This window comes from Hypanus sabinus, chromosome 20, assembly GCF_030144855.1.
Source record: "Hypanus sabinus isolate sHypSab1 chromosome 20, sHypSab1.hap1, whole genome shotgun sequence".
Lineage (NCBI taxonomy): Eukaryota > Metazoa > Chordata > Chondrichthyes > Myliobatiformes > Dasyatidae > Hypanus > Hypanus sabinus.
Window position 1 is genome coordinate 56,796,821 of NC_082725.1, and position 13,173 is coordinate 56,809,993.

Genomic DNA, 13,173 nt, shown 5'->3' on the forward strand with positions numbered 1-13,173 from the left:
GTGATGTGCGCCTGCTGAAATGTGGATGAATGAATACAGTTACCTTTAAGTATGATTGACAGAGATGAGAAAAATGTTTCTCTACTTCATTAATACAATGTCTTGTATAATGAAGCAGTTGTACAGCTGGGCAAGAACAAATGCTATTCACAAAAATGACCGGACCTTACTTTATATTGTCTTGTTTATCATTTGGTCACCCTGTGACTTACCCAATCCAGGGTTCAAAATGTGATGCGTAGCTTCTGAGGGGTGTACTGGAGATGTGTATTGGATACACTAGGTGTAAAATCTAGAACTGTTTGTTCACCAGCTTCTTGGCCATTTGGTTTTAATTAGGGTATGGTAAGCATTAGCAATAGCCAGCCGGTGGTGTAGTGACATCTGCACTGGACTTCGAGGCGAGTGGTTCTGGATTTGAATCTGGCCAACATCCTGACACTTTTGTCCATGCTGGGCTGTATTGAACTAGCAACTTGGCCTTGTAAAAATAGACACTAAAGAAACGGCAAGGTTGCTGCCTGATGTGCCACAAGGCGCAGAAAGTAACAACTACTGCTGCTTTGCATTAGCAAACTGTATAATGATCTATTCTGTGTACTCAAAGTAGTCAAAAGGCAGAGAAGATGGAAACTGTTGCAACAACTCTAAAAAGCAAGGTGATTTTTTTTCTCTCTAGGAAAATGCAGGAAGTGGAAGATTGTGTATAAATTATGTGCATCAAAGTAACCTGTAATTCTCCTTGGTGAGATTGATGAGAAATTGTGTGAACATCTCTATTTTGCTCAGTTTTGTCGTGGAATGGAGCCTAACAGAAATTGCTGGAAATACTAGGTGAATGAGGCTGTATTTGTAATAGGGGTTGATTGGCCAGCTTTTTTTAGTACAGGTGCAATTTTTGCCTGAATCTGCCTTTGCCCATACTTGCCTGAGTCAGATTGCTGGTATCTGGATTCCGGTGACATGACCCAAGTGGACTCCAGGTCACTGCTGTTTCAAAGCTCTCCTTTCCGCCAAATGACCTGAAAGCTTCACTACTGCCAAAGCTCTGAGCTCATGTTTTGCATAGCTCTGTACTGATGATTTGCAAAATCCTGAGCCTTAATTCTGTCAAAAGAGCAAGAGTACTATGATTGTGATAATCTGGATCTTTCACAGAGTTTGGAAAAAAAAATTGTCAAAAGAAAAGCAATGGAGGGGAGGGGGGAATTCCAGATCATGGTCACTAGCCTAGTTATTTAATCTCAGAAGTTTGCAACTTTATTCATCGGTAAATATTTGCAGAAATAAAATCCCCTCTACTTTAAGACCATTTTCAGCTGTCAAACTTTGTCACATTATTAGTACATGATCATGGTCTGCAAAGGGATAACTGGACCATTTGAAGAGTTGAAAGTTTGCAAAATGACATTTTATTTTCTCTCTTATTCAGCCAAATTTATATCCTACGGTTGGACTGCAGACACCAGGGGAGGTGATAGATGCTAATTTTGGACAGCATCCATTTGTTTTTGATATAGAGGACTACATGCGAGAATGGAGATCTAAAATTCAGAGCCAGATTGAAAGGTTCCCAGTAGGAGATCGGGAAGGGGAATGGCAGACAATGATTCAGAAGTAGGTGACACATTATCTGTTATCTACAGTAGCATTTTCAATTTCAAATATTCAGTTTTTCTTTCCTATGACTCAATTTGATCTAGATTTCAAAGATTGCATGTTGTCTTGCTTCAGCTAAATATAATTTGTATTTCTTGATGTTAAGTGCTGCACAATATTTCAGTATTTTTCCTACTTACAATAAATCTGGTCACTTGAAAAATGATCAACCATAAGTTGCATTTTCAAACCTCTCTGCCTTATTTGATGGTATCCTTTTTAATAAATCCCAGTAGGAGAGATTAACTGACCAGGCCAGGGATCATAGCAATTAAAATCCCACACATTTCGATCTATTTCAAGGGCAGGCAATTTGAAGTTGTAATAACCCTCCTCTCCTATCCAAAGGAATCTTTCTTTTCTCTTGTTTTCTTTCTTTTTTTCCCCTTCCTAAGGTTTACAAAGCTACAAAAAAAGTTGTTTTGGTTGCAGCTAAGAATAGCTCAGTGCTCTGCCGATGCATTAGCTCAGAGATTGGAGTGTAAGTTTAATTAAAGGATGATCTTGTGCTTTGGGTTATGTATTATCCAGTTCGGTTTATATGCATTTCTTATTGCTTAAAATAGTAATTATTCCTCCTCTTGTTTCACTTGTTCACATGTTCCATTTATCCACCTCTTCCATGTGAGAGAACCTTTGTTTCTCGCATATATTTCCACTTGTTTGCCTCTTATGCATGCTTGCACTCATGTATATGATGCCTGTGTTTTGTATGTGCCCTTGTGTCAGGTCAGCCTTTTTCATTAAAATAGTCATTTATTATCTAAGTAACCAAGGTTTTCTGATTTAATTGTTAATGATTTTGGCAATAAAATCACATTAGCAGAAGGAACAAAAAGCAGATGTATTTTTGTTATAAATTATTCCAAGTTTGATAACATGATCAGCTTTTCATTTATTCCCCTGAAAATTTGACCGATTGAGTTTGTATGTATGCATACATATGTGTATTTGTGGCATATGGATGCTGCTTTGGCAGATGTATTTGCAAAAGTCCCAGCTTTGTTACCTGCATGTTGACCTGTGCAGAAAAAAAATGTTTGAAAGAATTTTTATTGAGTTTGGTAAGGGTTTCCTGTTATTGCACATTTATAGCCTGGTGTAATCCTATTTACCAGAATGTTACGAAGTTGCATTGCATGTGACTACTGTAATACTGCTAATTTTGGGCTATTTAACCTTTCCTTTCATTCAATTCCTAGAATGGTTTCATCTTACTTAGTGCATCATGGCTATTGTGCTACAGCTGAAGTGTTTGCCAGATCCACAGGACAAGCTTTCCAAGAAGAGCTAGCGTCAATTAAAAATAGACAAAGTGAGTGTAAAATCAATTGGGTTTTGATTGTATTCTGTAGTGTTGTTTCATGTAAATAGCCTGATGAGGGTGTGACATGTAGATAGGTACATGGATCGAGTAGGTTTAGAGTATGTGTCAAAGGCAGGTGAAATCTGCTTTTGGGGATCTGGAGCAGCAACTGGATGACCTTTGGCTTGTAGGGGAGAATGAGGATATAATTGATCAAAGTTACAGGAAAGTAGTCACCCTGAAGTTGCAGGAGGTGAGTACCTAGGTGATCGTTAGGAGAAATGCAAATAGGCAGTTATGGTAGTGATAGGGGACTTGATAGTGAGGGTAACTGACGAGATGCTGTGAATGTGAACAGTACACATTGAACAGGGCAGGTTTGTTAGAGGTATGTTGCCTCTCAGGTGCCAGGTCAGGGATGTCTCAGATTGCATCCACAACATTTTGGATAGGGAGGGGGAGCAGCCAAATGTCTTGGTACATATTGGTACCAATGACATAGGAAGGAGAAGCAAAGAGGTCCTGAAAAGAGAATTTAGAGAGCTAGGCAGAAAGCTGAGAAGCAGGACCTCCTGGGTAGTAATTTCTGGATTGCTGCCTGTGCCACATGCCAGTGAGGGTAAACACAGGATGATTTGGTAGATAAATGTGTGGCTGAGAAGCTGGTGCAGGAGCCAGGGCTTCAGGTTCCTGGATAATTGGGATCTCATCTTGGGCAGGTATGACTTGTTCAAAAGTGATGGGTTGCACCTGAACTCAAGGGGGACCAACATTCTCACAGGCAGGTTTGTTAGACCTGTTGAGCAGGCACCTAACTTGGCAGGTAGGTGGTAACCAGAGTGAAGGGACTCAGGAAAGGATGGATGGTAAAAAAGTAAAGATAGTGTGCAGTCAGATTGTCGGGAAGGGCAGGACTTAGTTGCAGCCAACAGGCTGAGTATCAAGTCATTAGGATTTCAGAGTCAGAAAGCATAGCAAATACAGTATTCAATGTATTGTATCTCAATGTGCAGAGTATAAGAAATAAGGTAGATGATCTTGTTGCAATGTTGTCAGATATGATGTTGTGGCCATCACTGAATCGTGGCTGAAAGCTGGTTGTAGTTGGGAGCTAAATATCCAAGGTTACACATTATGTTGGAGGGATAGGAAGGTAGGCAGAGTGGGTGGTGTGACTCGACTGGTAAAGAATGGCATCAGATCAGTAGAAAGATGTGACATAGGACTGGAAGATGTTGAATCTTTGTGGGTTGAGTTAAGAAACTGCAAGGGTAAAAGGACATTGATGGCAGTTATACACAGGCCTCCCAACAGTGGCTGGGAGGTGGACCATAGGTTACAACAGGAATTAGAAAAGGCGAGTCAAAAGGGCAATGTTATTGTAGTCGTGGGAGATTTTAACAAGCAGATCGATTGGGAAAATTGGGTTGGTAATGGATCTCAAGAGAGTGAGTTTGTTCAATGCCTAAGAGATAACTTTTTAGAGCAGCTTGTCGTTGAGCTTACTAGGGGATCAGCTATACTGAATTGGGTGTTTTGTAATAAACTAGAGGCTATTAGGGAGCTTAAGGTAAAAGAACCCTTAGGAGCCAGTGATTGTGTTCAACTTGAAATTTGATGGGGAGAAAGTAAGTCTGACGTAGCAGTATTCCAATGGAGTAAGGGAAATTACAGCGATATGAGAGAGGAGTTGGCCAAAGTAAATTGGAAGGAGCTGCTGGCAGGGATGCCAGCAGAGCAGCAATGGCATGTGTTTCTGGGAAAAATGAGGAAGGTGCAGGACATGTATACTCCAAAAATGAAAGACTCAAAATAGTACAACTGTGGCTGACAAGGGAAGTCAAAGCTATTGTAAAAATGAAAGAAAGGGCATACAACAAAGCAAAAATTAGTGAGAAGATAGAGGATTGGGAAGTTATTTAGAAATCTACAGAGAGCAGCTAAAAATCATGAGAAAGGAAAAGATGAAATATAAAAGCAACTTAGCAAACAATATCAGTGGATAGTAAAAGCTTTTGCAAGTATGTTAAAAATAAGAGAAATGAAAGTGGATGAAGGACCGCTAGAAAATGAAGCAAGAGAAATAATAACGGGGGACAAGGAGATGGATAATGAACTAAATGAGTATTTTGTATCAGACTTCACTGTGGAAGACACTAGCAGTATGCCTGATGTGTGTGAAGGAAGAAGAGTGAGTGTAGTTACTGTTACAAAAGAGAAGGTGCTCAAAAAGCTGAAAGACCTAAAGGTACACAAGTCACCTGGACCAGAGGAACTACATCCCAAGGTTCTGAAAGAGGTAGTGTTGGAGATTGTGGTGGCATTAGAAATGATCTTTCAAAAATCATTGGACTCTGTCATGGTGTCAGAGGACTGGAAAATTGCAAATGTTACTCCACTCTTTTAAAAAAAAATGAGGAAGGCAGCAGAAAGGAAATTATAGACTAGTTAGCCTGACCTCAGTGATTGGGAAGATGTTGGAGTCAGTTGTTAAGGATGAGGTGATGGAGTACTTGGTGACACAGGAGAAGATAGGACAAAGTGAGCATGGTTTCTTTCAGGGAAAATCTTGCCTGACATTCCTGTTGGAATTTGAGGCGATTACAAGTAGGGTAGATAAAGGGGATGCAGTGGATGTTGTATATTTGGACTTTCAGAAGGTCTTTGACAGGTGCCACACATAAGACTGCTTACTAAGTTAAGAGCCCATGGTACAGTGGCATGCAAAAGTTTGGGCACCCCTGGTCAAAATTTCTTTTACTGTGAACAGTTATGTGAGTAGAAGATGAACTGATCTCCAAAAGTCATAAAGTTAAAGATGAAACATTCTTTTCAATATTTTAAGCAAGATTAATGAATTATTTTTGTTTTGTACAATTTTAGTGAAACAAAAGAAAGGAGCACCATGCAAAAGTTTGGGCACCCCAAGAGATTTGAGCGCACAGATCATTTATACTGTAGCGCCTCATTTCCTAGCGTATCCGAACCGACTCACAATTAGATAGCCTACGGGGGTTTGCGAGCACAGAGCTTTGGAGCCTCTTCGCCATGGGGGGCCGGTTGACAGAGGCTTAAAAGTGAGGCTGAAGTTTTCGAATAAAGTTTTTCCTTCGACTGCAGTTACCGACTCCGTGTCGTAATTTTAGCGCTGCTTGTAGCACACCGCTACAATTGGTGACCCCGACGGTCCAAACGATTTTTGGACCAGAAATGACCGACGCCGCCTCTGTTCATGCGGTTTCGTTGAAACTGCCGGGTTTCTGGACACAGCGCCCGGACCTATGGTTCCAGCAAGCCGAAGCCCAATTCCACGTTCGCCGGATCACCTCAGAAGACACCCGCTACTACTACGTGGTGGGCTCCCTCGACCAGGACACAGCTGCCCAGGTCGCGGAGTTCGTACAGTCGCCCCCGGCAGACGGCAAGTACACGGAATTCAAAGCCCTGCTCCTCAGGACTTTCGGACTCTCACGGCGCGAGCGGGCTGCCCGTTTACTGCACCTGGATGGCTTGGGCGACAGACCTCCATCGGCTTTAATGAATGAGATGTTGTCTCTGGCCGAGGGACACACAGGCCTCATGTTTGAGCAGGCATTCCTGGAGCAGCTGCCCGAGGACATACGCCTGCTGCTGTCCGACGCGGATTTCAGTGACCCCCGGAAGGTGGCAGCCCGGGCGGACTTGCTGTGGAACGCCAAAAAGGTGAGCGGGGCGTCCATCGCACAGATCTCCCAGCCACGCTCCCGGCAGCAAACCAGTCCAGGCCCGGCCGCAGAGCCCACTAACCCCCGGCCCAATGACCACTGGTGCTTCTACCACCAGCGGTGGGGCGCAGAAGCCCGCCGTTGCCGCCCGCCCTGCAAGTTCCCGGGAAACGCCAGGGCCAGCCGCCGCTGATGGCTACGGCGGCTGGCCATCGGGATAGCCTCCTGTATGTGTGGGATAGAAGGTCGGGACGCCGGTTTTTGGTCGATACTGGGGCTGAGATCAGCGTTTTACCTCCGACGAGTTACGACACCCGCAGCAGGGCACCGGGTCCCCCCCTGAGGGCCGTGAATGGCAGCACAGTAAGGACCTATGGCACCCGTCAGGTGCAGCTACTGTTCGGCCCCAGCCAGTTCACGTGGGACTTCACACTGGCCGCCGTAGCCCAACCGCTTCTGGGTGCGGATTTTTTGCGAGCTCACAGCCTGCTGGTTGACCTGCCCAGGAAGAGACTGGTACACGCCGAGACCTTTCAGACGTTCTCCCTGGGCGCGGCCCAGTTGCCAGCCCCTCACCTCGGCTCCATCACGCTGTCCGACAACGATTTCACCAGGGTCCTGGCGGAGTTCCCATTGGTTCTGGCACCGCAGTTCACAGCAGCCATGCCCAGGCACGGCGTACAGCACCACATCCCGACACAGGGACCACCCCTCCATGCCCGTGCTCGGCGGCTTCCCCCGGACAAGCTCCGACTGGCGAAGGAGGAGTTCCAGAGAATGGAGGAATTGGGGATCATCCGGCGGTCCGACAGCCCCTGGGCTTCCCCCCTGCACATGGTGCCCAAAGCGACGGGGGGCTGGAGACCGTGCGGCGACTACCGCAGGCTGAACGAGGCTACCACACCGGACCGCTACCCTGTGCCGCACATTCAGGACTTTGCGGCAAACCTGCACGGCGCCTCATTTCCTAGCGTATCCGAACCGACTCACAATTAGATAGCCTACGGGAGTTTGCGAGCACAGAGCTTTGGAGCCTCTTCGCCATGGGGGGCCGGTTGACAGAGGCTTAAAAGTGAGGCTGAAGTTTTCGAATAAAGTTTTTCCTTCGACTGCAGTTACCGACTCCGTGTCGTAATTTTAGCGCTGCTTGTAGCACACCGCTACAATACCACATTTTCAGATCTCTGTTAGCTTGTTAGGGCTATGGCTTGATCACAGTCATTGTTAAGAAAGGCCAGGTGATACAAATTTCAAAGCTTTATAAATACCCTGGCTCTTCAAAACTTGTCTCAACAATTGGCTCCTCTAAGCAGCTGCCTTGCACTCTGAAAATTAACATAAATGATGCCCACAAAGCAGGCGAAGGCTATAAGAAGTTAGCAAAGTTTTTTCAGGTAGTCATTTCCTCAGTTCATAATGTCATAAAGAAATAGCAGTTAACAGGAACGATGGAGGTCAAGTTGAGGTCTGGAAGACCAAGAAAACTTTCCTAGATAACTTCTTGTTGGATTGTTAGAAAAGTAAATCAGAACCCCCGTTTGACTGCAAAAGACCTTCAGGAAGATTTAGCAGTGACTTAGTGGTGGTGCACTGTTTTACTGTGCAGTGACACCTACACAAATATGACCTTCATGGAAGAGTCATCAGAGAAAAACTTTTCCTGTGTCCTCACCACAAAGTTCAGCGTCACAAGTTTGCACAGGAACATCTAAACAAACCTGATGCACAGGACCGATGAAGTTAAGATAGAACTTTTTGGCCGCAATGAGCAAGGTATGTTTGGAGAATAAAGGTGCAGAATTTCATGAAAAGAACACCTCCCCCACTGTTAAGCACGGGGGTGGATCAATCATGCTTTGGGCCTGTGCTACAGCCAGTGGCACGGGGAACATTTCACTGGTAGAGGGAAGAATGAATTCATTTAAATACCAGCAAATTCTGGAAGCAAATATCACACCGTCTGTAAAAAAAACACAAAAAAAAACAAGCAAGCTGAAGATGAAAAGAGGATAGCTTCAACAAGATAATGATCCTAAACACACCTCAAAATCCACAATGGACTACCTCAAGAGGCGTAAGCTAAAGGTTTTGCCCATGGCCCTCACAGTCCCCTAACCTAAACATCATCACAAATCTATTGTTAGACCTCAAAAGAGCAGTGCATACAAGACAACCCAAGAATCTCACAGAACTAGGAGCCTTTTGCAAGGAAGAATGGGCGAAAATCCCCTAAACAAGAATCGAAAGATTCTTAGCTGGCTGCAGAAAGTGTTTACAAGCTGTGATACTTGCCAGAGGGGGTGTTACTAAGTACTGACCACGCAGGGTGCCCAAACTTTTGCATGCTACTGTATTACAGGAAAGTTACTAACATGGTTAGAGCATTGGCTGATTGGGAGAAGACAGCGAGTGGGAATAATAGGATCCTTTTCTGGTTGGCTGCCAATGACTTGTGTTATTCCACAGGGGTCGGTGTTGGGACCACATTTTATCTTATAAATAAATGATTTAGTAGATGATGGAAAGATGGCTTTGCTGCTAAGTTTACAGATGATACAAAGATTTGTGGAGGGGCAGGTAGTGTTGAGGAAACAGGTAAGATACAGAAGGACTTGGACAGATTAGGAAAAAGTGGCAAATGAAATACATTGTTGGAAAATGCATGGTCATGCACTTTGAGGTAATATGTAGACTATTTTCTAAATGGGGTGAAAATCCAGGAATCTGAGATGCAGAGGGACTTAGGAGTCCTTGTACAGAACACCCTGAAGTTTAGCTTGCAGGTTGAGTCAGTGGTGAGAAGGCAAATGCCATGTTAGCATTTGTTTCAAGAGGTCTAGAACACAAGAGCAAGGATGTGATGCTGAGGCTTTTTAAGGCACTGGTGAGGCCTCATTTGAGTATTGTGAACAGTTCTGGGTCCCTCATCTTGGAAAAGATGTGCTGGCATTGGAGAGGGTCCAGGGGAAGGTTCACAAGAATTATTCCAGGACTGAAAAGAGTTACATATGAGGAACATTTGATGACTCTGGGTCTGTACTCACTGGAATTAAGAAGTATGAGGGGTGAATCTCATTGAAACCTTTGAAATGTTGAAAGGCCTAGACAGAGTAGATGTGGAAAAGATGGTACCCATGGTAGGGGTGCCCTTTCAAAACAGATGCGGAGAACATTTTTAACCAAAGAGTGGTGAATTTGTGGAATTGGTTGCCACATGCAGCTGTGGATGTCAGGTCGTTGGGTGTATTTAAGACAGAGGTTGATAGGTTTTTGATTGGACATGACATCAAAAGTTACAGGGAGAAGGCTGGGAGCTGGGGTTGAGGAGATAGAAAAAAAATGGATCAGCCATGATTGAATGGCAGGGCAGACTTGATGGGCCAGATGGCTTAATTCAGGTCTTATGGGAATGGGATAAGCTCGGATACACATTTTGGTCGACATGGATGAGTTGGGCCAAAGGGATTGTTTCTGTGATCTAGAATTCTGACTCTATTTTTAAAAAATCAGTATGTCAAACATTATGGCCCTGGATGAGCACATGAGAATAATGGCATTCAGAGGGACCTTAACCTGTAAAGCATATCTGTTAAAGAATGAATAAATGTTCCTTTGAAACTTTGAACTTTGACAATTGAGGTGGAAAAATCGAGGGTTGTCCTGTTTACTTGAAACTTTTCATTCAACACTTTGTTTCTGGACAAAGTTCAAGACATTTCTGTTAATGTTGAAGCAGATTGCTAAAATGCTTGTCCATACTTGGGTTACTTGCAGTGGAATGTGTAATAGTTTGGCATTTATTTTGGCATAATAACTAATTCTGTCCAAAAACATGTTGTATACACTCATAGTCATCGTTGTAGGTTAGCATAAAATGTAAATTCAAACCTCAAGATATGGAACTGAATAATGTTCAGAGAGACGAGTTGGCATTGCTGTTTAAAAAAAAATACTTTAGAAATGTTAAAAATTGCGGTATGTATAGTGTATGTATATGTATAGTGATCTTATTCTTGCAACAGCATTTATTGTTGCTTTCTATTGGTGATAAATTTGAAGCAGAGAAGGCAAGTTAAACTGTGCAATCATAACAAAGGTGAGGGTTAGCGTAAGTTTGACCTTTAGTCAGCATCGTATTTGCTTTTAATAACTCAACAATTGTATGTTAATGCCAAAATAACCACAATCTTAATTGGTGATATTAAAAGTAGGCACATTGAACTTGTAAATTTTTTTTAGGAATTCAGAAATTGGTACTGGCTGGAAGAATGGGAGAAGCAATTGAAACAACGCAACAGCTATATCCAGGTCTTCTTGAAAGAAAGTCTAACCTCCTTTTTATGTTAAAGTAAGTTGCTGTATATTCTGTTTGTTAGCAGTGTTGTGTGACCGTTCTAGTTACATGATTTTTTTCATTTCATTCCTATCAACTTGCTTGATAGTTTCTGAAATAATTTGTGGCCATTGATAATTGGTACTGGGCTTAAAAAAACACGCACATCCATGATGGAATGCATTAAAGCTAGGAGTACAAGGGAATTGTGCTTTATAACAAGCAACCTGCTGGTGGAACTCAGCAAGTCAAACAGCATAGGTTGGAGGAAAGAAGTTGACACTTCAGACTGGAATCCTGCATCAGGACTGAGTGAAGAGTTGAGGTGGCCAGCACAGAGAATAGGAGTGGCAGGAAAGGATTCTGATGTGATTGCTGGATTGACAGGTGTAAGATGACAGGCTTCTCATGCCAGGTATGGAAGGTGAGCTGTGTTGAATTGGATGACTGGCAGATAGATGGAGGCAGACAAAAGGAGAAAAAATCCTCCTCCCTCCGCCCCCTCCCCCCCGCAGCCCCATTTGTTTTCCCTCTGTCTCCAGTTATCGGTCAGCTGCCAGTCTTCTTGCTCCACCTCCACTCTTACACTACCTGCCTTACATCTTGTACCCCTTTTCAATCCACAAATTACCTCAGAATTCTTGCCACTCCTCATTTTCCCACTCTCAGTCCTGATGCAAGGTTTCAACTGCAAACATGAGCTCCTTTCCTCTCACTGATGCTGCTGGGTTGCTTCAGATTTCAGCATTTATAATCTCTTGTTTCTGAATTGTGTGGTATCCTTGAAGGCTCTTTGTACCAAAATTATTGTCTTCTGTCAAATGTTCTAAGCAATTTGGTACTGTTTAAATTAGAACTTCATTGGAGTAAAAGTAATTGAAGATGTGAATGTGGTAATCTTTAGTGCTTAGGCAGGAATTCCCAACCTGGGGTCCATGGATCCTGTGGTTAATGGTAAGGCTCATTGACATAAAGGTTGGGAACCCCTGGCTTATCGTACTGATTTATGGGCATGGACCCAAATTAAAACTGTTTAAGCAAAAGGCAATTTCGTTAACGAGCTATGAAGATACAGATGTGTTTTGAATTTGAGAATTATTTTGAGTGGCTTTTTTGAATTTGTATTTATACCAGAGTCCGCCAGTTTATAGAAATGGTAAATGGAACCGATAGTGAAGTACGGTGTTTAGGAGGCCGAAGTCCAAAGTCTCAAGACAGCTACCCTGGTAGCCCTAGAACCTTCAACAGTCCCAGCATGAGTCCCAGCCATGGAAGCAATATCCACATCCTAGCAGCATGCAGAGGGAATGGTTCACATAGTCACTTTACAGGTACAAGTTTAGAATGATAGAATTTGCAGGAAATGTTAACTTCTGTAGTACATGCTCTTACAAGTAAAAAATGCAGTGTTTGCTTGATTGATGACTGGAGTATACTTTATTGAATCTGTTATGGCTAAATATGAGAATGTTGAAGATAAAAGCTCAGCTTGTATAGAAGAAACTGCAACCTATGCACTCAGTACACATGTAGAACTGACTTCTCCATGACACTGCAAATAATTTGGACTTGTCCTGTTCCATTTAGATTCATGGGTTCCTTACTTCATTCCTGATAAACATTTTGATCACTTTAAATCTATGCCATCCTGCTATTGAACTCAATTGAAGATATGAATGTGGTTACTTTGTTTGCTTTGGCAGGGATTCTCAACCTGGGATCCATGGACCCCTTGAGTAATGGTAAGCCTCATTGGCAAGGAGGAGGTTGGGAACCCCTGGCTTAGAGAGAAATGGTGATCAGTTTCTGATCTCTTACAAAACTTCACATTGGCTAATGTTTGTTTTCCTTTAAGTTCAAAAGCAATAGGCACTCAATATATTTCTTGTTTTTCGAGAATGAGCTTCAAAACTAACTTTGCAGAGTATCGAAAGTCATTTCAGCTCAGTTCTGCAGCAGGAAGCATTTAACTATGCTTATATATTTAGTCGTAAAAAGCAAAGGGTTAATCATCTTGGAGAATTGCAGTGCATGGATTCTGAATTTCCAGTTCTCTTAAGTATACTATTTTGATGTGGGCAATCTGTATGAGGAAAGTTGTGCATAACTGTGATAATTAGAACATTGAGCGCTTTAAAAATTGTTTGGTCATCAAATTAATTTAAGGTGTG

General features: G+C 42.9%; 1 protein-coding gene across 3 annotated transcripts in view; it reads left to right on the forward strand.

The window, feature by feature from the left end:
- Positions 1-13,173, forward strand: part of ranbp9 (RAN binding protein 9) — a 77,325-nt gene that overhangs the window by 42,623 nt on the left and 21,529 nt on the right. For all 3 annotated transcript variants that reach the window (XM_059945556.1, XM_059945553.1, XM_059945554.1), the window contains exons 6-9: positions 1,433-1,617; positions 2,862-2,974; positions 10,909-11,017; positions 12,137-12,333. In XM_059945556.1, the coding sequence (XP_059801539.1) occupies positions 1,433-1,617; positions 2,862-2,974; positions 10,909-11,017; positions 12,137-12,333 (604 nt within the window). The remainder of the gene's footprint in view (positions 1-1,432; positions 1,618-2,861; positions 2,975-10,908; positions 11,018-12,136; positions 12,334-13,173) is intronic.